The sequence below is a fragment of the Sarcophilus harrisii genome, chromosome 3 (assembly GCF_902635505.1).
Source record: "Sarcophilus harrisii chromosome 3, mSarHar1.11, whole genome shotgun sequence".
NCBI classification, from domain to species: Eukaryota; Metazoa; Chordata; class Mammalia; order Dasyuromorphia; family Dasyuridae; genus Sarcophilus; species Sarcophilus harrisii.
In genome coordinates this window covers 365,485,738-365,508,038 of record NC_045428.1, presented here as the reverse complement: position 1 = coordinate 365,508,038, position 22,301 = coordinate 365,485,738, and the positions used below count along the sequence as shown (strand labels likewise).

Below are 22,301 nucleotides of genomic sequence, written 5' to 3'. Positions count from 1 at the left end.
CCTTATCATCCTTCCTACTTCCTCCAAACAGATTATAGTTAAGCACAGATATATTTATATATACATATATGTATGTATATTATATATACATATATTTACAACTACTCACTGTCACATATATAAATATATGTGTATGTATATATGTATATATAATATACATATATGTATATCTATATAATCATATGTATATCTGTATATAAACATGCATAGGTATAGAACCATACATATAAATGTACAGAAATATATATATACATTTCCAATATACATAAATATATGTATACCTATAGAAACATATACATAAAGCAATATGCATACATATCTACATATACTCAGAAACACACACATCTACCCGTATATAACCATGCATCGAAAACAGTATTATTATGGTTGACATATAGTGTTGATTTCTTTCTTGATTTTATCTTTAAGTTTGACTTTGTCTAAGATCAATGATTACTAGAATTTTTTTTCTAATATATGCTACTCCTAATCCTTGTTGTAATGTTTGTATATATCTCTTCTTTTCTATCCCTGCTAACTCTTCTACTTTAATTCTGCTCCTTAACTAGCCTTGCTATTACTAAACCTCCCCTACACATGGATTCCTCCCTTGTCTTCTTTCTTTACTCTTTGCTTCCCCCTCTGCCCATTTCTCTCTCCTTATTTCTTTATAGATTGGGGGGGGGGTGCTATACCCTTCATGGTGTGTGTGTGTGTGTGTGTGTGTGTGTGTGTGTGTGTAATATATATATATATATATATATATATATATATATATAAGGTGCTAAGTCACTGGAATTGATAGAGACAATAATTATCTAATTTTGTGGTACTTAACAGTTCTCTAGTTCAGAGTTCACACCTTTCACACCTTTAAGAGTTCACACCTCTAAGAGAACATATTATAAGGAGGAGCTCCCACAAGCCCACTCTCTCAGAGGCGGAGTCAGATTCATTCCAACTTCTACCTTTGTGCTGGCTGGGGACTTTGGGGAGATTCAGAGCCAGGAGTCAGTTTGGAGATTCACGAGTCCAAGAAATTCACAAGCCAGAGAAGGCAGCTTAAGCTCTCGCAACCAAGACTACAGAAGGCCTCCAGAAAACTAGCCGAGCCCCAAATGAAGGAGACAATAAAGAATTTTGACTTTAATCCCTGGCTGCATTTGAGGTGATTATTACTTTGAACTGAAATGAAGGCTGCCTCCAGAAGCCCCCAAGAAATCTGCTCTCAGAGAACATTATAATTTAGAGAAGAATATATATTCATATATATATATATATGAATGAAAATAGTGTTGCCTATTTAACTAATTCCAATGTGAGTAAGTTTTCAGAACTATCAACTCTCTTCTTCCCTTTAATGCCTCTGTAACTACTATGCCTCTGTGGCTTATTTGTATAGCATATTTACTATTTTTACCTTTTCTTAAACAGTTTTGCTTTTTAAAGTCAGATCAGAATTATTTCTGTCCCAGTTACTACCCAATTACTGATGTCAATCTTAAATATATGGTATACATTTCCACATTAAAAAAACATAAACAATTTGTCTATCTCAAATTCCTTGAAATTAATCTTTGATATTGGCTCTATGTTAAATTTTCTATTCAGTTTGGGTTTGGTTGAGACAAAGTCCTGAAAATCTGCAAATCCATTAAATAGCTTTTTTTTTTTTCATTCAACATTATGGATAATTTTGCTGGGTATATTTTTGGCCACAGGCCTAGTCCTTTTGTTGCCAGTATGTTTCCAGGTCCTGCGGACTTTTATTGTGATTGCTGATGAGTCCTGTACAATTCCAATTGTAGTTTCAGTATATTTGAATTGTTTTTTCTTGTTTCTTCCAAAATTTCATCTTCCACATTCAAGAGGAATAAGTATGTGCTATTTTCAATAAGAGTAGGAGACTATTTCTGAAATATGAAGAACATCTTTCTCTTCCCTTTCCTATTATAAGAATACCACTAAGTTTTGCTGAATTTCAATATTCTGGCTCATTGTGTTTTTGATATACAGAAGAATATAATACAATAACATTTTTAAAAAACAGGTTTGGGACAACCCACGCCTGGCTACAACACATGAAAGAGAGATCCATTGATCAGAGAACGATGCCAGAGAAGTGCAGGTATAGTAGTGTTTGCTTGGTGGAACACCTCTGTCATCTTTATATTTGATTCTGGTTCATCCATAGATCAGAGGTCAGTCTAAAATCTGTTAAAGGTTTGGACATTATGCCTGAAACCAAAGTCAATATGCCTTTAATTCTTAGGCCCTCAGGTTGTAGCTTTCAGTGAGATGAATTCAATACTTTTTCTGAGATATTTTGAATATAGAGATCTGAAAGAACTTATGTAAGAAGCATTTTCATTTGATCATCACTATTGAAGACATAGGATGAAAAAGAGAAAGATAAAATGGTGCTGCTTACATGGTAATTTGGAAAAAAATTATGTGAATTTGACTATTAACATGACATCTTTTTCTGATCATAAAGATGATTGACTCAACTTGAACAACACATTATCCCTTAGAGTTTAATTATTCCTTTTAAAATGTTGATTTCTTGAAGGAAATGAATTCTGTACTGTACTGGGTGGTCATTTACTTTTCTGCATCATTTGAGGTTGATAAGTAAAGGAGAATCTTAAAGGCAAAAGATATACCAGATAATGTTTTGAATATATGTAAAATTATGCCATACATCTATCAGTTCTTTCTCTGGATAGAGATAATATTTTGCTTCATACTTCTTTTAAAGTTAATTTGGATATTTAGAATAGTCAAATAGTCTGATTCATTCAAAATAATTCTTAAAAGTATATTACTGTTACTGTATGCATTATTATCATGGGTTTACTCATTTGTTTTTCATTTTTCCCTGAAAGTATTTTCAGCCTTTTCTAAAATCATTAAGTTCACCATTTGTTATGACACAATGCTACCTCACAATCATTTACCACAACTTGGGTTCAATCAGTCCCCAGTTGATGGGCATCCTTGCCCATCTCGGTGGTGGCACTGAGAGAGATGTTAAAAATATTTCAGAGATTATTTGAATTGAATTGAAATAGACCTACTATTGACATTGCTGGATCAAAGAATATAGATAGTTTAATAACTCTAGGCATAATTCCTGATTGCATTCCAAAATAGTTGAATTGATTCACAATTCCACCAATAATGAATTAATGTCCTAAATATTCCTTATCACTTTAAAAAATTTTGCTTTCCCATTCAATAATTTTAGCTAATCAATAAGTTTAAAATGAAATCCCAAGGTTGTCTTACTTTGCTTTTCTCTAATCAATAATGATTTAGAGCATTTTTCATATGACTATAATTGTTTTTTTGTTTTCTTCTTTGGAAAACTTATCCTTTGAGCATTGATCAATTATGGAATGACTTGTATTTGACTTGTATTTTTATAGATTTCCTAAAGTTTCTTATCTGAAAAAGTATTCATAAATTTCTCTACAATTTTCTAGTTTCCATCTAATTTTGGCTGCATTTGTTTTATTGGTACAAAAACTTTTAACGTAATATTATATAATTGAAATTATCCATTTTACATTTAACTTTGCCATCTCTTGTTCATTCTTAAATTCTTCACCTATCCATAAGTCTGATAAATAAAATGTTTCATACTCTTCTAATTTTCTTGTAGGTCATGTATCCATTTTGACATAATGTTGGTAAATGGTATAAAATACTGGTGTATGTTCAATTTCTGGTATATTTTTTTCCTGTTTCTGCAGTGGTTTTTTCCCCAAATAATGAATTCTTATCCCACAATCTTAATTCTGCTATATTTATTTTCTGTTATAAATTATATGTCTACTCTGTTTCATTGTTCTAATTTTCTATTTTTTAGCCAATACTAAATGGTTTTAATAATTTCTGCCTTATAATTTAAATTCTGGTACTGTTGAATTTCCTTTCTTTACATATTTTTCATTCATTCCTTTGATTCTCTTTGTATTTTATTCTTTCAAATCAGAACTAGCTTATATTTTTAGCTAGTCTGAACCTGGAGAAGTTATATTAAGGTACAGATGCTTCAACACTCAAGAAAACATGCTAAATTTTAGACAATTTACAACATTCCACTTTATTTGGAATTGATATCTTATTCATCTAAATGTGGTGGCCAGAATAATTTTGTGGAGCTATTCCTATTCCACATTTGAGGTTTACTCCCTTTTCAGCTACCATTGAACCTGAAAGTTCAATCAATCCTCAGCACTTCATTTTATCAAGGAGCATTTGTTAAGTTTGCTTTCTAATACTGTCAAAAATGGTGATCTCAGATAATGGGGTATGACACAGATAAATTTTGGATGGAAGACACAAATTTATGGAAGGCTGACATGAGTGGTGATTAGGATATTCTAGAGTGGAAGAATCCTGGTGACATGAATGGGGAAACCTGGATGGGAGGGACAAAAAGCTAGGAATGGAAACTGACAAGGAAAAATATTGATTTCCCAACTTAGCAATGTTATCCACATCTGACTTGAGTCTCAAAAAGAACAAACTGCTAGTGTGAAGAAGCAGAAAATATACTTAAGATTTCGGTGATTTTCATTGAGCTACTTGCACCAGAATACTGTCCGATCCTTTTTGATTTTCCTCAAGGCATCCTTGACATCTTTGTTCCTCAGACTATAGATCCAGGGGTTTAACATAGGGATGACTGTGGTGTAGATCACTGAGGACACTTTCTGCTGAGTTATGTTATTGGTTGAAGCAAGCTGGCAGTACATAAAAATGATGGAGCCGTACAGCACAGCCACAGATACCAGGTGGGATGCACAGGTACTAAAGGCTTTGGATCTGCCTTTGGAAGACTGGATCCTAAGGATGCTGGAGAGGATGAAAGCATAAGAGATCAAGATGGGTAGAGTGGTTATCAATGAGTTAACCACAACCAGAAGCATCACCAAAAGCTCATTGATATAGGTGCTAGAGCAGGAGAGGTTCAAAAGGGGAGGAACATCACAAAAATAATGATTAATTACATTGTTTCCACAGAAGGACAGTCTGGTTAGAGCACTTGTATGAGTCATGGCTCCAAAGACCCCCATAGTATATACTCCTACCACTAGCAGGAAACAAGTATTCTGGGACATGGTGCTTATATAGATCAGGGGGCTACAGATAGCAACATAACGATCATAGGCCATGGCTGTCAGCATATAGCAGTCAGAAATACCAAGAGTACAGAAGAAAAAGAACTGGGTCAAGCACCCTGAATAGGAGATGATGTTCTTCTCTGAGACAAAGCCGACCAACATTTTGGGGGTAATGACAGACGAGTAGCAAAGATCAATGAAGGATAAGTTACTAAGAAAATAATACATGGGTGTTTGAAGATGAGAACTAGTTCTGATAAGTAGCAATAAGCCCACATTCCCCATAATGGAAATAATGTATATTTGCAGGAAGAATAAGAAGAGAGGGAGCTGGAGTTCTGGCTCATCTGTTAATCCCATAAGGATAAACTCTGTCACTATGGAATGATTCCCAGTATCCATTATCCTTTGGAAGTTGAGGAAGATTGAATCTGAGGAAATGGGAAAAAATGTAATTAGTCAGAGATAACTAATTGCCAATGTCTGATGACACGATTTGAAATGAATTTTATAATTTCTTCTTGAACTCAACAGCAGCAGCTACTGCAAAAAGTTTAACTATTAATATAAACTTAGATCAAACTAAGTCTAAAATTTGAAAATAATTTTAAAGACCAATAATCTAATTAATACCAAAGCAAAAACTTCTGTCAACAATAAAAATGATTTGCTGAAATAAAGAACTGCATCTAGTTAAGAAATCTCACAAAAAGATGAATATACAACAAAATAATTCTTATAACATCAAATAAATTTATTTTTTCCTGAGGACAAAATGATGGCAATAGTATCATGAGCAAAAAGGGAAACTTTAAAATCCCTCAGATGGAAAAATTTAGTAACAATGATGACAATTGAGACAGAATTAGCAGAAAGATCAAAGAGAGAAAATTCAATGATTTTTAAATTTCCTGAGAACTATGGAAAAAAAATAATTTAATCTCTACATTTCAAAAAACATAAGACTAAGTGATCGCTTGCTCATATTCAATGGAGAATATTCCAGAGTTCAACTCTTCAAGATATAAGAGTATCAAGCTTCAAGACCATAATAAAATAAATACATGAATATGAGTAACAAGGAGACATAGAAGAAGAAATAAATTTATGCAAAGTTAATACCAAAAGAAGAAATAAGGAAATCATATATGCAAAGATTATAACAGTGTTTAAAAAAGCAAACATAAAATAATTGAAATGGATTAATGTGAAATTATAATGCCCAAGTTTACCCCAAAGAAGAAATCTAAGAAAATGGCGACTCATTTTCTTTGGATATGCTAGAATTAAGGGTAAATAACTAGGTTGGATTTTTTTTTAATATTTTGATTATTTATTTGAGCTCTCCCTCTCTTTCTCTTTATTATTTTTATTACAAATAATGGTTCTTTGAAAGAGGTAGAAGGAAGTATTATCTTGGGAACTGTGGGTGATATAAAAATTATCAACAAAATTTATCATAAAAATAAAGGCATTGTATTTTTAAAATGTCAGTTCCATTGTACAATATTTTTCCAGAAATATATGTATTTGCTCCCATAGGGGTATGAAGTCATTGCTGTGAAGGGGAGTCAGGGACTTCCTTCATCAAAGCAAATAAGTAATTAATCTGTAAATTCTTTTACAACATTTCCTGCAGCCATTGTGAAATCAGTCACAAAGTTGATATGTATTACAGATAAGTTTGAGCTCAGGTTTTCCTGACTCCAAGCCTGGCCATTTATATTGCTGTCATATATCATATATCAAATACATATCAATATACATATCTAGATATATATATATATATATATATATATATATAGAGAGAGAGAGAGAGAGAGAGAGAGAGAGAGAAATTCTCTTTGCTCTTACAAGAATATAAGTTGAAATGATAATAGTTCTAGATTATTACAAAAGCTTAATGCTGGTCCTTCCTCCTGATCTCTCTCTCTCCCCCTCTTATGAATTCTCCAAATGATATCCAAAATAAACTTTTTAAGTATAGATTTGGTTAGGTTATTACTTTTCTCAAAAGTCACTAGCAGCTTTACAATTTACGTTAAGCAAATATCAGATATCATTGCCTGTCAATAAAATATGGGGGCAATTACCTTTTCAAATCGATTTCCCATCTCCTATTATGCATTCTAAAATTTATTTTTTCTCTTGCGCTTTCCTTTGTCAAAAATTATACAATAGCAGCTCTTTCTAGAGCACAGGAAATATTATTGAAATTTATATGACACAAAATCTTAATCAATCAACAAATTATATGACAAAACGTTAAAACAATCCCTATTTCAAAGGAACCAATGTTATACCTCATAAGTCTAGTAGGGATAAAAGTCATTTAAAAAAAATCCTTGTGTCTTAGGAAAAGCTCCAATAATATCTAACACTAGGATGACTTTTTTTCTTTTAAGAATCATTAGACCTGAGAAGTCTAAGGATTTCCTGAGAGAATTGCCATACAGACTATAGAGGAACTCTGAGATGATAATGCTACCAAAAAAGCAAAATTGGTAGTAATACATAGATCTGGTTTTTTGACCTCAATGACTGTCTTGTGACAATTTTGATGTTACCTCTGTTCTCTGTCAATGATGGGTGTGGTCCAACTTCTATCTTGTAAAAAAAATTTTATTGAATTGTGGGAACTGTGAGAAAACTTCGTTGCATTGTTTAAATCTAGTTTTGCATGTCTAGGCAGCTAGACCACCCCTATGCATTTCAGAGAAAGCTTAATTAAGAACCTAGATTATGCTGACCAAAAACCCATTCAAATCCAAAGATTGATGCAAGGAATTTAGTCATTATATATCTCAAGCAACTCATATGTGTATTGATCATTCACTTATTGTTTCCTATTCCTTTGGTCACTTAAAGATACTTGGGGAAAGTGGGACTCCTCTTTTTATGATTTCAGGGAATTATAACTATTCACTCTCTCCCTCCCAAATTGGAAAGCTCTCCTCTTTCCTTCAATTAGAAATCAGATTACCAAATTGTGTATATTGCTTAATTGTTCTTTAATTAATTGTTGCTATTTGATTCATTCAATTAATGCTTGAAAATATGTCTCACCCTGAATTCCAGGTCCAGTACCAAAGCTGAAGAGGCTTTATCCCAGGTTGTAGAGTAATTAGCATGTTTTAATTAATGAATTAATATATTTGGAAACTTGCTGGGTTTTTTTGCTTCTTCATTTCAACTTTTATCTGCAGCAAGGCAATGATGGGCAGGGAGAAAGAATAATGTCTGTCTGTGATCCTGCCAGAAAGGACTCCCTTAGCCTGGGGAGAAAGCAAGCAAATTCTCTGCAAGGTATGAATCCATCACTGTTTCTGCCTTGTGGTTGTTTTAAGCCTTTACAGTAACTCTTATACCTTGACATCAACAAAATAAATGCCAATTTGCCATGGAGAGCTGGAATTTTGTTATTAAAAATTGGATATTTATACAATTTTTCTTTGTAATTTATCCTTCATTACTATAACTACAATTTTCCAATAAGTTTCATCTGTACATGAAAAAGAGGAGGAAAGAAATAAGAAAGTGGGTCCATTCTTTCTCTTCATTATCTAAGCATGTACAGGAGAGGCTTTACAAAGGGAGTTGCTTCTAGTCTCATCTCACTAAATGAAAATAAACCATCAGCATGTGTCTCAGGCACCCTTATATTGTGAACTGAAGAGTTCACAATTACTTTTTTGTTCAAACATATAAAATTTGGTTACTTGCCTTATTCCTGTCAGGATCAGAAGAATCAGTGGACTGATTTCCCTCAATCTCTTCTTCTATTGTAAGATTAATTCACACAGATTACTTTCCCAGCAATTGTCAACTGATTGGATCTTGATGACAGTGTTTCAGGGGTGGAATTGTTGGAAATTTCTGACAAAGGATAAAATAAATAAAACAAAATAAAAATAATATTTTCAATTAACTATGAGACAGAAGCATGAGAAATAACCATTTTTTCCCCTGAGCTGCTTAGTGTAGAAGAAAAAGGATATTCATTTGTCCAATGAATACCGCAAGGAAAATTTCTCCAAGAAAATATATGAGAACAGTTGATCTTTCAGCATTTTTTCATCACAGAGATTGGTGTCTGTGCGAAAAAAGCAATTGCAAAAAGTCTGTTTGTCTCTAATTAAATATGTTCCCATGAGTATGTCTATTGTCTAGAGAATTGAACTTCCTTGTTATTAGGGGGAGCACCCAGTCATGGTTGTTTGGTGGTGAAAGTAAAGAGTGGAATCAGAAAAAATATCCACTTAGACATTTGTTTGAGGTCTTCCCTCAGGTTATTGCTCCCCTGATTTACACAACTAAGGAACTGAGATTGTCTTTAGAGTATAATAGTTCTTATTCCTTAAACACTGTATTCCTTGTTTCACATTTAAACTTAACAGTTTAGATTTTTCTTCTCTATTCTATTATTAGGATAAAAATATCTTCAACTTTTTAGATTAAACTTGTTCAATTAAATATAATTCAGCAAGTATTTATCAAGCATCAATCATATATATCAAGGCAATAAGGCTATAAAGAGGGAGGCAATAAACATTTTCTAGCACTCATTAATTGTCAGCCAGTGTGTTATACACTTAATCCTTACAACAATCCTGTACAATAGGTGTTATTATTATTTCCATTTTACAGTTGAAGATATTGAAGTAGGTAAAAAGAAGTTAAGAACTCAGGTCACACAGCTAGTGTCTGATTCCAAAACTGGAGTCATGTCTTCATGATTTATGACCCAGAATTCTATCCACTACTCTACTAGTTGCATAAGGACAAAAGTAAAATAAACTTTGTCTTCAAGGAGTTTACTTTCTTTTGAGGAAAAAGCATATCCTTTGATCCAGCCATAGTAGTACTTGGACAGTATCCAAAAGACATTTTTTAAAGAGAAAAAAGGACAAATATGCAAAAATACTTGTAGCAGCTCTTTTTACATTGGCAGAGAATTGACAATTGAGAGGATGTTTAACATTCAGGGAATGGCTAATCGAGGTGTGAAGTATGATGTGATTGAATGCCATTGTTCTATAAAAAATGATGAGTAGGATGCTCTCAAAAATTGTGGAAAGACTTAGAGGAATGGATGCAAAATTAAGTGAGCACAAACAGGACAATATTGTCCAAAGTAATAACAATATTGTTTGATGCTCATTTGTGAATAACTTAGCTGTTTTTAATGAATTCTATTATATTTTATTTTTATTAAAGCCTTTTATTTTCAAAACATATGCATGGATAGTTTTTCAACATTGCCCCTTGTAAAACCTTGTATGCCAAATTTTCCCCTCCTTCCCCCCCTCCATTCCCTTCCCTAGATGGCAAGTAAATCAATATATGTTAAACAGGTTAAAACATATGTTAAATCCAAAATATGTATACATATTTATACAATTATCTTGCTGCACAAGAAAAATCATATCAAAAAGGAAAAAATGAGAAAAGATAAAATGCAAACAAACAACAACAAAAAGATTGAAAATGCTATATTGTAAACACTCAGTTCCCACAGTTCTCTCTCTAGGTATAGATGCTTCTCTTCATCACAAGACCATTGGAACTGCTTTGAATTATCTCATTGTTGAAGAGAGCCACATTCATCAGAATTGATCATCATATAATCTTCTTGTTGCCATGTACAATGACCTCCTGATTCTGCTCATTTCACTTAGCATCAGTTCATGTAAGTCTCTCCAGGTCTTTCTGAAATCATTCTGATTATTTTTTCTTACAATACAATAATGTTCCATAACATTCATATACCACAATTTATTCAGCCATTCTCCAACAGATGGACTTCCATTCAGTTTTCAGTTTCCTGCCACTACAAAAAGGGCTGCCACAAACATTTTTGTTTCCCTCCTTTCCCTCCTTTAAGAACTTTTTGAAATATAAGCCCAGTAGAAACTGTTGGATCAAAGGATATGCACAGTTTGATAACTCTTTGGGCATAATTCTAAATTGCTCTCCAGAATGGTTGGATCCGTTCACATTTTCACCAACAATGTATTAGTATCCCAGTTTTCCCACATCCCCTCCAACATTCGTCATTAACTTTTCCTGTCATTTTAGTTAATCTAAGAGGTGTGTAGTGGTATCTCACAGTTGTCTTAATTTGTATTTCTCAGAACAATAGTGATTTAGAGCACCTTTTTATATGACTAGATATGATTTCAATTTCTTCCTCTGAAAATTGCCTGGTCATATCCTTTGACCATTTATCAATTGGAGAAAAGTTTGAATTCTTATAAATTTGAGCCAGTTCTCTATATATTTTAGAAATGAGACTTTTATCAGAACCCGTAAGTGTAAAAATGTTTTCCCAATTTATTGCTTCCCTTCTAATCTTGTCTACATTAGTTTTGTTTGTACAAAAACAATATAATCAAATTTATCTATTAATATATAATCAAATATATTTTGATTATATATTATATAAATAAATATTATATAATCAAATTATCTTAATATAATCAAAATTATCTATTTGGTGTTCATTAATGAGTTCCAGTTCTTCTTGGGTCACAAATTCTTTCCTTCTCCACAGATCTGAGTGGTAACTATACTATGTTCTTTTGATTTGCTTATAATATCACTCTTTATATCTAAGTTATGAACTGATTTTGATCTTATCTTGGTATATAGTGTTAAGTATGAGCTAATGCCTATTTTCTTCTTTACTAGTTTCCAATTTTCCCAGCAGTTTTTGTCAAATAGTGAATTCTTGTCCCTAAAACTAGGGTCTTTGGCTGTGTCAAACACTAGATTGCTATATAGTTATTTGTTATGGACCAGAACTCTGTACTTAATACAAGGATTCTTACAAGGTATTAAGTCAGTAAAATTGATAAGACAATGGTTATCTAGTTTAGCATGGTGATTAATAGTTCTCTAGTTCAGTACATGTACTTAGTACTTAATATAGTTCTACAAGATTGATACCTATTCTACAAGATCCACACCTATGATGATGTAATTAAAATAAAGCATATAAAGCAGGGACAAACTCAGCCAGAGTGAAAGCCAGAGAAGACAAGAGGACTGGAGATGGGAGCTCAAGCTCTCAGAGTTGAGACATTCACTTCATCTCACACCACTGTGGTAGCTGGCCTCCTGTACTTCCCCTACTGAGACCAAGGCCAGTCTGAAAGGTTCTCCAGAAAACTGCCCAGCCCCAAGCAAGGAGACAATAAAGAATTTGGACTTTATCCCTGGCTATTCTTGTGGTGATTACTCTGCTGAAACAAAGGCTGCTGCAAAGACCTCCAGAAAACCAACAAGAATATTATAGTCATTGACTATTTTGTCCTGTGAACCTAATCTATTTCACTGATCACCTACTCTGTTTCTTAGCCAGTGCCAAATGATTTTGAAGATCACTGCTTTTTAATATAGTTTTAGGTCTGGCACAGCTAGGCCACCTGATTCATTAGCTTTTTTTTTTTTCATTAATTCCCTTGAAAGTCTCTTGACCTTGTGTTCTTCCAGATGATCTTTATTATTTTTTCTAAATCTGTAAAATAATTTCTTGAGAGTTTGATTGGCAGAGAAATGCAAATTAAGACAACTCTGAGATACCACTACACACCTGTCAGACTGGCTAGAATGACAGGGAAAGATAATGTGGAATGTTGGAGGGGATGTGGGAAAACAGGGACACTGACACATTGTTGGTGGAATTGTGAATACATCCAACCATTCTGGGGATCAATTTGGAACTATGCTCAAAAAGTTATCAAACTGTGCATACCCTTTGATCCAGCAGTGTTACTACTGGACTTATATCCCAAAGAGAGATATAAAGAAGGGAAAGGGATCTATATGTGCACGAATGTTTGTTGGAGCCCTCTTTGTAGTAACCAGAAACTGAGTGGATGCCCATCAATTGGAGAATGGCTGAATAAATCGTGGTATATGATTATTATGGAATATTATTGTTCTATACGAAATGACCAACAGGATGATTTCAGAAAAGCCTGGAGAGACTTACACAAACTGATGCTGAGTGAAACTAGCAGGGCCAGGAGATCATTATACACTTCAACAACAATACTATATGATGAGCAATTATGATGGACCTGGCCATCCTCAGCAATGAGATGAACCAAATCAGTTCCAATGGAGCAGTAATGAACTGAACCAGCTACACCCAGCGAAAGAGCTCTGGGAGATGACTAAGAACCATTACATTGAATTCCCAATCCCTATATTTTTGCCCACCTGCATTTTTGATTTCCTTCACAGACTAATTGTACAATATTTCAAAGTCTAATTCTTTTTGTACAGCAAAATAACGGTTTGGTCATGTATACTTATTGTGTATCTAATTTATACTTTAATATATTTAACATCTACTGGTAATCTTGCCATCTGAGGAAGGAGGGGGGAAGGAGGGGAAAAATTGGAACAAGAGGTTTGGCAATTGTCATTGCTATAAAGTTACCCATATATATAACCTGTAAATAATAGGCTATTAAAATAAAATTTAAAAAATGAAAAAAAAAAGAGAGAGTTTAATTGGTATGGCACTGAATTAGTAGAACAATTTAGGCAGTATTGTCATTTTTATTATATTTACTTTGCCTACCCATGAGCACTTGATATTTTTCCATCTGATTAGATCTGACTTTATTTGTGTGGAAAGTGTTTTGTAGTTGTGTTCATATAGTTCCTGGCTTTCCAGGGAAAGATAGATGCCTAAATAGTTTATACAATTAATAGTTATTTTGAATGGAATTTCTTTTTGTATCTCTTGCTGCTGTGAATACCCCTTTCTATCTCCATTCAATTTTCTAGAAATATCTATCATCTCTAATGTTTCCAGGATTCTCTTCACCTCCTTAACTTCTTTCTTATTTATTTTCTGGTTCAATTTATCTAGTTCTAAGAGAGTAAGGTTGAGATTCCCCTGCTACTATAGTTCTCGTAGTTTTCTTAAATTCTCCTCTAGGCATTTGGATGCTACACTACTTGGTGCATATATGTTTAGTATTGATATTGCTTCATTATCTATGATACACTTTATCAAGATATAGTTTTCTTCCTTTTCTCTTTTAATTAGATATATTTTTGCTTTTACTTGATCTGAGATCAGGAACACTACTCCTGCTTTCTTTACTTCACCTGAAGCATAATAAATTCTGCTCCAGCCTTTTACTTTTACTGAGTGGTATCACTCTGCTTTAAATGTGTTTCTTCTTAAAAATATTTCTAGACAACATATTGTAGAATTATGGCTTTTAATCCATTCTGCTATCCACTTCCATTTTATGGGAGAGTTCATCCCATTTACACTCAGAGTTAAAATAACTAATTCTGTATTTCCTCCCATCTTATTTACCCAAAGTTATGCTTTTTACTTTCCTTTCACCTTCCCTCCTCCTCAGTATTTTGCTTCTGACCACCAACTGCCTTAAACAGCCCCATCCCTTTAGAGTCCCTCCCCCTTTCTTACACCTTTTCCCTACTATTTCTGTTTTCCCTTGTATTAGCTTTCCCCTTTCTTTTCACCTTTCCCCTCTCACTTTGCTAGAAGGTGAAACAAGTTTTCCTGTGAAACCAAATATGTCTGATATTCTCTCTTTGGGCCAAATATGATGAAAGTAAGATTCATACAATGTTTATGTCCCTCCCTTCTTTCCCTCAATTATAATTGGTCTTCTTTGCCTCTTTGTGAGATACAATTTCCCTCATTTTGCCTCCAATTCCCTCTTTTTCCAGTAAAATCCCTTTTCTACCTCTATTGTTTCCCTCTACTCACCCAGAGGGTTTACAACTGGGTTCCTTACCATTCCAGGTCTTTGGAAGTCTCCAGCACGGCTACCACCCTGCTGCGTTTTTCCTCACAGAATACCTGTCACACCAGATTGTTAAGCACAGCCAGCGTTTATTGCAATTCCCCCTTCCCCTGCTTTCTTCTTCTTTTTATATATATCCCCTATGGGGTGGTTTCAATTACTTATGTAGACTCCATCTGTATTATTCCCCACCTGGATTGCCTTGATAAGTTACAGGCCACTAGGAGTTAATCATCAATTTCTGGGTAAACATATTCTTAGAGCTGCTTTTCTGTCTTTACTTAATGCACATATCCTGGTCCTCTGGCCCCTTCATGCCATGTACATTACATACCTCTAGTTTCATTTTCATATTATCATAATAAAATCAAATTATTTCTGCATTTTCTAAGTATATTGGTAACAGAAATAGAGTTCTCAGGAGTTCTTTCTTTTTTACCTTTTTATGTTTCTCTTAAATTCTGTATTTGGAACTCAAATTTTTTGTTCAGCTCTGGTCTTTTCATCAGAAATAAATGAATTTCAACTGTATCATTGAATGTCCATTTTTCTTCCCTGAAAGATAATGCTTAATTTATCTGGATAGTTTATTCTTGGCTGTAATTCAAGTTCCTTTGCCTTTCAGAATATTGGTTTCCAGGACCTTCGATCTTTTAAAATGGAAGCTGCTAGATCCTGGGTAATCTTTATCTTCATTATTTGAATTGTTTCTTTCTATCTGCCTGCAATAATTTTTCCTTGATCCAATAATTGTGAAATTTAGCTACTATATTCTTTGAGTTTTCATTTTGGGCTCTCTTTCAGGAGATGATCAGTGAATTTTTTAAATGGCTACTTTACCTCCTGAAAGTTCTAGAATATCAGAGCAATTTTCCTTGATGATTTCCTGAAAGATGATTTCTAGGCTCTTTTTTTCATCATGTCTTTCAGAAAGTCCAATAATCCTTAGATTATCTCTCCTAAATCTACTTTCCAGGTCAGTCATTTTTTCCTAGGAGATATTTCATACTTTCTTCTATTTTTGGTTTTGTTTAACTGATTCTTGAAGTCTTATTGAATCATTCACTTGTATTTGTTAAATTCCAATTTTAGTGTATTATTTTCTTCAGTTACCTTTTTAGCTCCTTTTGTATTTGACCAATTGAATTGTTTTGTTCATTGCATTTTTTTCCTTTTCACAAATTCTGTTTTTCAACAAATTGGTATCTTTTTTTCCATATCTATTTTATAAGGAGTTATATGCCTTTTCCATTTCATCACATCTATTGTTTAGTGTGTTTTCTTTAGATAATTTCTATTTTTCTTTTCCATACTCTCTTGCAAAGATCTCATTTCCTTTCTCCATTTTACTGATAACTCTCTTTTAAGATTCTTTTTGAAATCTTCCAAGAAAGCCTTATGACATGGGGATCAGCTCATATCTCCCTTTTGGGCTTTATCTAGAGTTGATTTTCCTTTAGGAATCTCAGGGTTTGAGGTCTGTTCTCTCTCTGCATAAAAGTTGTTATGGTCAGAGTTCTTTTTGCTTTTTTGCTCATTTTTAGGGGTTGAAATCTGCTCTTAAGGCAAAGGGAGTAAGAGCTACTTTAGTTTGCCCTGGAGCTGATGATTCTGACTGACCTCCAGTTCTGGATAATCACGGCCACATCCTGAGGGCCACAAAGCTCTGTGGCTTTGCAATTTGCCTTTTGTATTTGCTTTTAGGTATTTGACAGCAAATCTACTAAACCACTTACTTGCAACTTGGACAGAGTACCCTAAGAGCCTTACAGAAGATTACCTGGTGCCCAGATGTTAAAAAGCTCTGGCTCCCCTCCCTAGCTCCTTGCCTCAGCTCCTTGTTCCAGACTCCCTATGCTGTGGTCTGGGCTTGGCAGACTGTTCCCCTGCCTGCTTGAAACAGATCTGTTCTGAAGTTCTTCGAAGTATCTTCTTTTGGATATGTGTTGTACTCCAAATATTTGTGGGTTCTGTCATTCCAAAACCAGTTTGGAGGCTTAATCTGTTGTTGGTTTGAGAGAAGATCAGAGGAGGTCCCTAAAAGTCATGTCTGCTCTCCATCATTTTGGCTCCACCCCGCATTCAATAATTAAGCTGTTCTTATTAATACAATAATCCAAGACGATTCCAAGCAACATATTATGAAAAATGTTTTCCCAATATAGAAAAAGAAGTGCTGGAGCCTGAATGTAGACTGAAGCATACTATTTTTCATTTTCTTTATTTGTGCATGTATGTGTATGTATGCATGTTTATCATTCCCATGTGCAAATTGTCAATATGGTGAAAAACTTTTAGGATTTATTTACTTAACTGAATACTATGAAGAAAAGAGGAGTCTTTGGTCTGTTTAAATTATAAAAAGATTAAAAACTTAAGAAGGGATTTTGAAGTGTCTTTACAGCTAAAAGTTTTTCATCTTATATTAGCATAGTACATTATCTCCTTTTGACCCTTGCTTGGAAATTAGGCAATAAAACATATAACATAGTATCATTTACTTCTTTCCCCTCTTCTTTCAACTTGTGATAAAGGCAATGAAATGACAACTGCCCCCGCCTTTGAAAAGCTATAATAAGAAGAAGACGCTCTCAACATTCTCTTTATTTTTTGAAATTTTTTTTAAAGTTCATTTTTCTTTTCCCTTCAAGCCCCATCCTTGACAGGGAAAGCAGTTTGATATAGATTACAGATGTACCATCCTACAAAAATTTGCATATTAGCTATGTTGCAAAGGAATATTCAAATAAAATAATTAATTTAAAAACCAGGTTTACTTAATTATGTGTTGATCTGCATTTGGATTCCATCAATTCTTTCTCTGGATGCAGAGATCATTTTTTCTTTGAAAATTCTTTGTGTTTTGTCTTGTAACATTGTTTTTCTAAGACTAGCTGAAGTGTTTATAGTTGATTATGGTTCAATATTGCTGTTTTTTTTTTTAATGTATTAGACTGTCAGATATTTTATTTGTTTGTAGTTATTTTAAATGGTATTTCTCTTTTTGTCTTCCTATTGGACTTTATTGGTAATATATACAAATACTGATTATTTATGTGAGTTTATTTTTTTACTCTTTAACTTTGTGAAGTTCATCTCATCATTTTAACCAGATTTTTAGTTTATTCTCTAAGTATATGATCATATTGTCTGCAAAAAGTGATAGTTTTGTTTACTAACTCCCTATTCTAATTCCTTAAATTTTGTATTCTTCTTTTTTTCTGTACCTAGAGTTTCTAGAACAATATTGGGTGACAGGGGCTAAATTGGGCCTTTTTGCTTCACCCTTGATCTTATTGGAGAAAATTCTAGTTCATCCCTGTTACAGATAATACTTGCTGATGGTTTTAGAGAGAATAATGCTTGCTGGTGGTTTTAGATAGATGCTGCAGATCATTTTAAGGAAAATTCCATTTATTCCTAAATTCTCTACTGTTTTAATAGAATTCAGTGTTGGATTTTGTCAAATGCTTTTCCTGTATTTATTGATATAATCCTATAATTTCAGTTAGTTTGGTTAGTGATATAGTCAATTGTACTAATATTTTCCTAATATTAAGGCAGCCCTACATTTCTCATATAAATCCTAATTGGCCATTATATATTGTCTTGGTGATAATTTCCTGTAATCTCTTTGCTAATATTTTATTTAAGATTTTTGCATCAATATTCATTAGAGACACTGCTCTATAATTTTCTTTCTCAATTTTGACCCTACCTAGTTTAGGTATCAACACAATATCTGTGTCATAAAAAAAATTCATGGACTTCTTCGTTTCCTATTTTTCCAAGTGGTTTGTATAGTACTGGAATTAATTATTTTTTAAATGTTTTGTAGAATTCACTTGTAAGTCCAAATGGCCCTGGAAATTTTTCCTTAGGGAGTTCATTAATAACTTGTTGAATTTCTTTTTCTAAAAAGGAACTATTTAAATAATTTTTTGTTAATCTGAGCAATCTTACTTATATTTTTGTAAATATTCATCTTTTTTTCAGTAAATTATCAGATTTATTAGCATAGAGTTGGACAAAATAGCTCCCAATTCTTGCTTTATCATTTTTAATACTGACAATTTGATTTTCTTTCCTTTTTCTAATTGAATAACTAAAAAGTTTATTTTATTGTTTTTTCATAAAACCAAGTATTGGTTTTGTTTAATAGTTCAATAGTTTTCTTAGTTTAAATTTTATTAATTTCCCTTTTTATTTTCAAAATTTCAAATTTGTTATTTAATTGGGGTTTTTAAGTTTGTTCTTTTTTCTAGCTTTTTTAGTTGCATGCCCAATTCATTGATCTTTCCTCTAAAAACTGCTAAATTCTAAATCTTAATTTCCTCTAAGAACTGCTTTGGCTGTATGCCATAAATTTTGGTATGTTGTCTCATTGTTATTCCCTGGGATGAAATTATCAATTGTTCCTATGATTTGTGTTCACCCACTCATTCTTTAGGATTAGATTATTTAGTTTACAATTAATTTTTAGTTCTGCTTGTTTTCCTCAGAATCAGAATTGGTGTAAATAATTTCAGACCTTTCTAAAATCAGCTTGTTCATCATTTTTCATTGAACAATAATATTCAATTACCTTCATATACCACAGCTTGTTCATCCATTCCCCAATTGATGGGTATCTACTGATTTTCCAATTGTATGCTACCACAAAAAGAGTTGCTAAAAACATTTTTCCTCATGTGGGTTATTATTCCTCTATGATTTCCTTGGGATGCAGATACACTAGTACTACTTCTGGGTCGAAGGGAATGCACAGTTTTATAGATCTTTGGGCATAGTTCCAAATTGCTGTTTAGAATGGTTGGATCATTTTACAATTCCACCAACAATGCATTAGTATCCCAGTTTTCTCATATCTCCTGCAACGTTTATAATTATTTTTTCCTGTCATGTTAGCCAATCTGAGAGATGTTAAGTGGTACATCAGAGTTGTTTTAATTTGCATTTCTGTAATCAGTAGTGATTTATAACATTTTTTCCATATGTCTGGATTTGATCATTTATTAATTGAAGAATGATTTATATTCTTATAAATTTGAGTCAATTCTCGATATATTTTAGAAATGAGACTTTTATCAAAAATACTAGTTGTAAAATTTTCCCCAACTTTGTACTTCACTTTTAATCTTGTTTCCTTTGCTTTTGTTTGTGCAAAACCTTTTTAATTTAATATAATCAAAAATGTCCATTTTGCTTTTCATAATGTTCTCAAGTTCTTCTTTAGTCATAAATTACTCCCTTCTCCAAAGCTCTGATAGGTAAATTATCCCTTGCTCTCATAATTTGTTTATGGCATTACCCTTTATGCTCAAATTATGTATCCGTTTTGACCTTATTTTGGGACGGATGTGATTTGTAGGTCTATGCCTAATTTCTGACATATTATTTTCCTGTATTCCCACTAGTTTTTGTCAAATAATTCTTATCCCAGAGGCTGGGATTTGGGTTTGGGGGCTTATCAAATACTACATTAATGTGGGTGTTGATCATTGTGTTGTCTCTAACCTATTCCACATATGCATTACTCTATTTCTGAGCTAGGACCAAATAGTTCTGATGACTGTTGCTTTCCAATATAGTTTTAAGTCTGGCACTGCTAAGTTATCATTCTTTAGATTTTTCTTTTTATTAACTCCCTTAATACTGTTGACCTTTTGTTCTTCCAGATGAATTTTTTTATGATTTTTTTTCTAGTTCTATAAAGTAATTTTTTGGCTGTTTGACTGGTGTAGCATTGAACAAGTAGATTAATTTAGGCAGAATTGTAATTGTTATATTAGCTTGACCTGTCCATGAGCAATTGATATTTTTCCAGTTGTTTAGATCTGCCTTTAATTGTTCAAGAAGTGTTTTGTAATTGTATTCATATTGTTCTTTAGTTATTCTTGGCAGGTAGACACCCAAATATTTTATTTTGTCTATAGTTATTTTAAATGGAATTTCTCTTTTTTATTTCTTGGTGATGGGCTTTGTCAGTAATATATAGAAATGCTGATGATTTGTGTGAGTTAATTTTAATGGAGTGATTAAGTTCCAACTTAATGATTAAGTTATTTCCTCAGAGTTTAAATTGATGAGATCAAGCTTCAAAACATGCTCATCCTCCTCTCTTCTTTCCTTCAAGTAATAGGTCTTTTGTGTCTCTTCATGTTATCTAATTTGCCCCATCATATCTCCCCTTTCCTCTTTTTTTCAGTACACACTGTTTTCCAGTCCTTAGTCTTTTTATTTGATATCATCACATCAGATTCCATTCACAACCACATCCTTCATCCATGTGATGCTCCCCCTCTGCTGTGTGACAGATATAGTTCTGAAGAGTTAAGATATCATTTCCCCATCTATAGATGTAAACAGATTTTAAATACTATATATAATATATATATATTTCTCTTTACCTTTCTATGCTTCTCTTGAGTCCTGTGTTTGTAGATTAAATTTTCTGTTTAGTTCTGTTTTTTTTTTTCAATAGAAATTATTGAAAGTCTTTTACTTCATTGAAGATCCATCACCTCACCTGAAATATGATGCTAGGTCTCATTGGGTAGTTAATTCTTTGTAACTCTAGAGTCTTTGCCTTCCAGAATATAATATTCCAGGCTCTCTGATACTTTATTTTAGAAGCTGCCAGATCCTGGGTAATCCTGATTATTGTTCCTTGATATTTGAATTGCTTTTGTCAGGCAGCTTGCAGTATATTTGTCTCGAAATTGTAGTTCTGGAGTTTTGCAAGATGTTTCTTAAAGTTTTCCTTAAGTGATCAGTGGACTCTTTCATTAACTATTCCCTCCTATGTTTCTAGAATAACAGTATAGTTTTCCTTGATGATGTCTTGAAGAATGCTATCCTGGCTCTTTTTTTGATCATGGTCTTCAAGTAGACCGATGATTTTTAAATTGTCTCTTCTACATTTATTTTCTAGATCAGTTGTTTTTCCAGTAAGATATTTTACATTTTCTTCCATTTTTTCATTCTTTTTAGTTTAACTGATTCTTGATATCTCATATAGACATTAGCTTTTATTTGCCCTACTCTAGTTTTTAATGTGTGATTTTCTTCAGTTAGTATTTGTTCTGATTAATTTTATTTTTACTCTGCTCCTGAAGTAAAGGGAACACTCTACCATCCTTCCTGTGCAGCTCTGAGCCTTGGTTTTGAGCAGAAGTGCCGCTTCTTTACTTGCTCTTTCAAGGAAACAGCTTGGTTTCCCAGAATTTTTCTGAGGTTTCAGAAGCAAAGGAAAAAGAGTTTCCTTTTCACCCCAGTGAAGACCTTTCTTGAAGATTTTCCAATTTATCTTGAACTAGAGAATGGCTTCATTCTATCAGACTCTGTTTAGAGGCTTGATTTC

The 22,301-nt window shown here is 33.0% G+C and overlaps 1 protein-coding gene across 1 annotated transcript; it reads right to left on the bottom strand.

The window, feature by feature from the left end:
• Positions 1 to 4,587: 4,587 nt before the first annotated feature.
• Positions 4,588 to 5,552, bottom strand: LOC100925425 (olfactory receptor 8D1-like). Its single transcript, XM_012544911.3, has one exon. It carries the CDS (start codon positions 5,535 to 5,537, stop codon positions 4,593 to 4,595), a length of 945 nt encoding a protein of 314 aa, XP_012400365.1. The 5' UTR covers positions 5,538 to 5,552; the 3' UTR covers positions 4,588 to 4,592.
• Between the last annotated feature and the right edge of the window lie 16,749 nt (positions 5,553 to 22,301).

Coding starts and splice junctions, on each gene's coding strand:
- LOC100925425 (XM_012544911.3), bottom strand. CDS start 5,537: ATGGATACTGGGAATCATTCCATAGTGACAGAGTTTATCCTTATGGGA.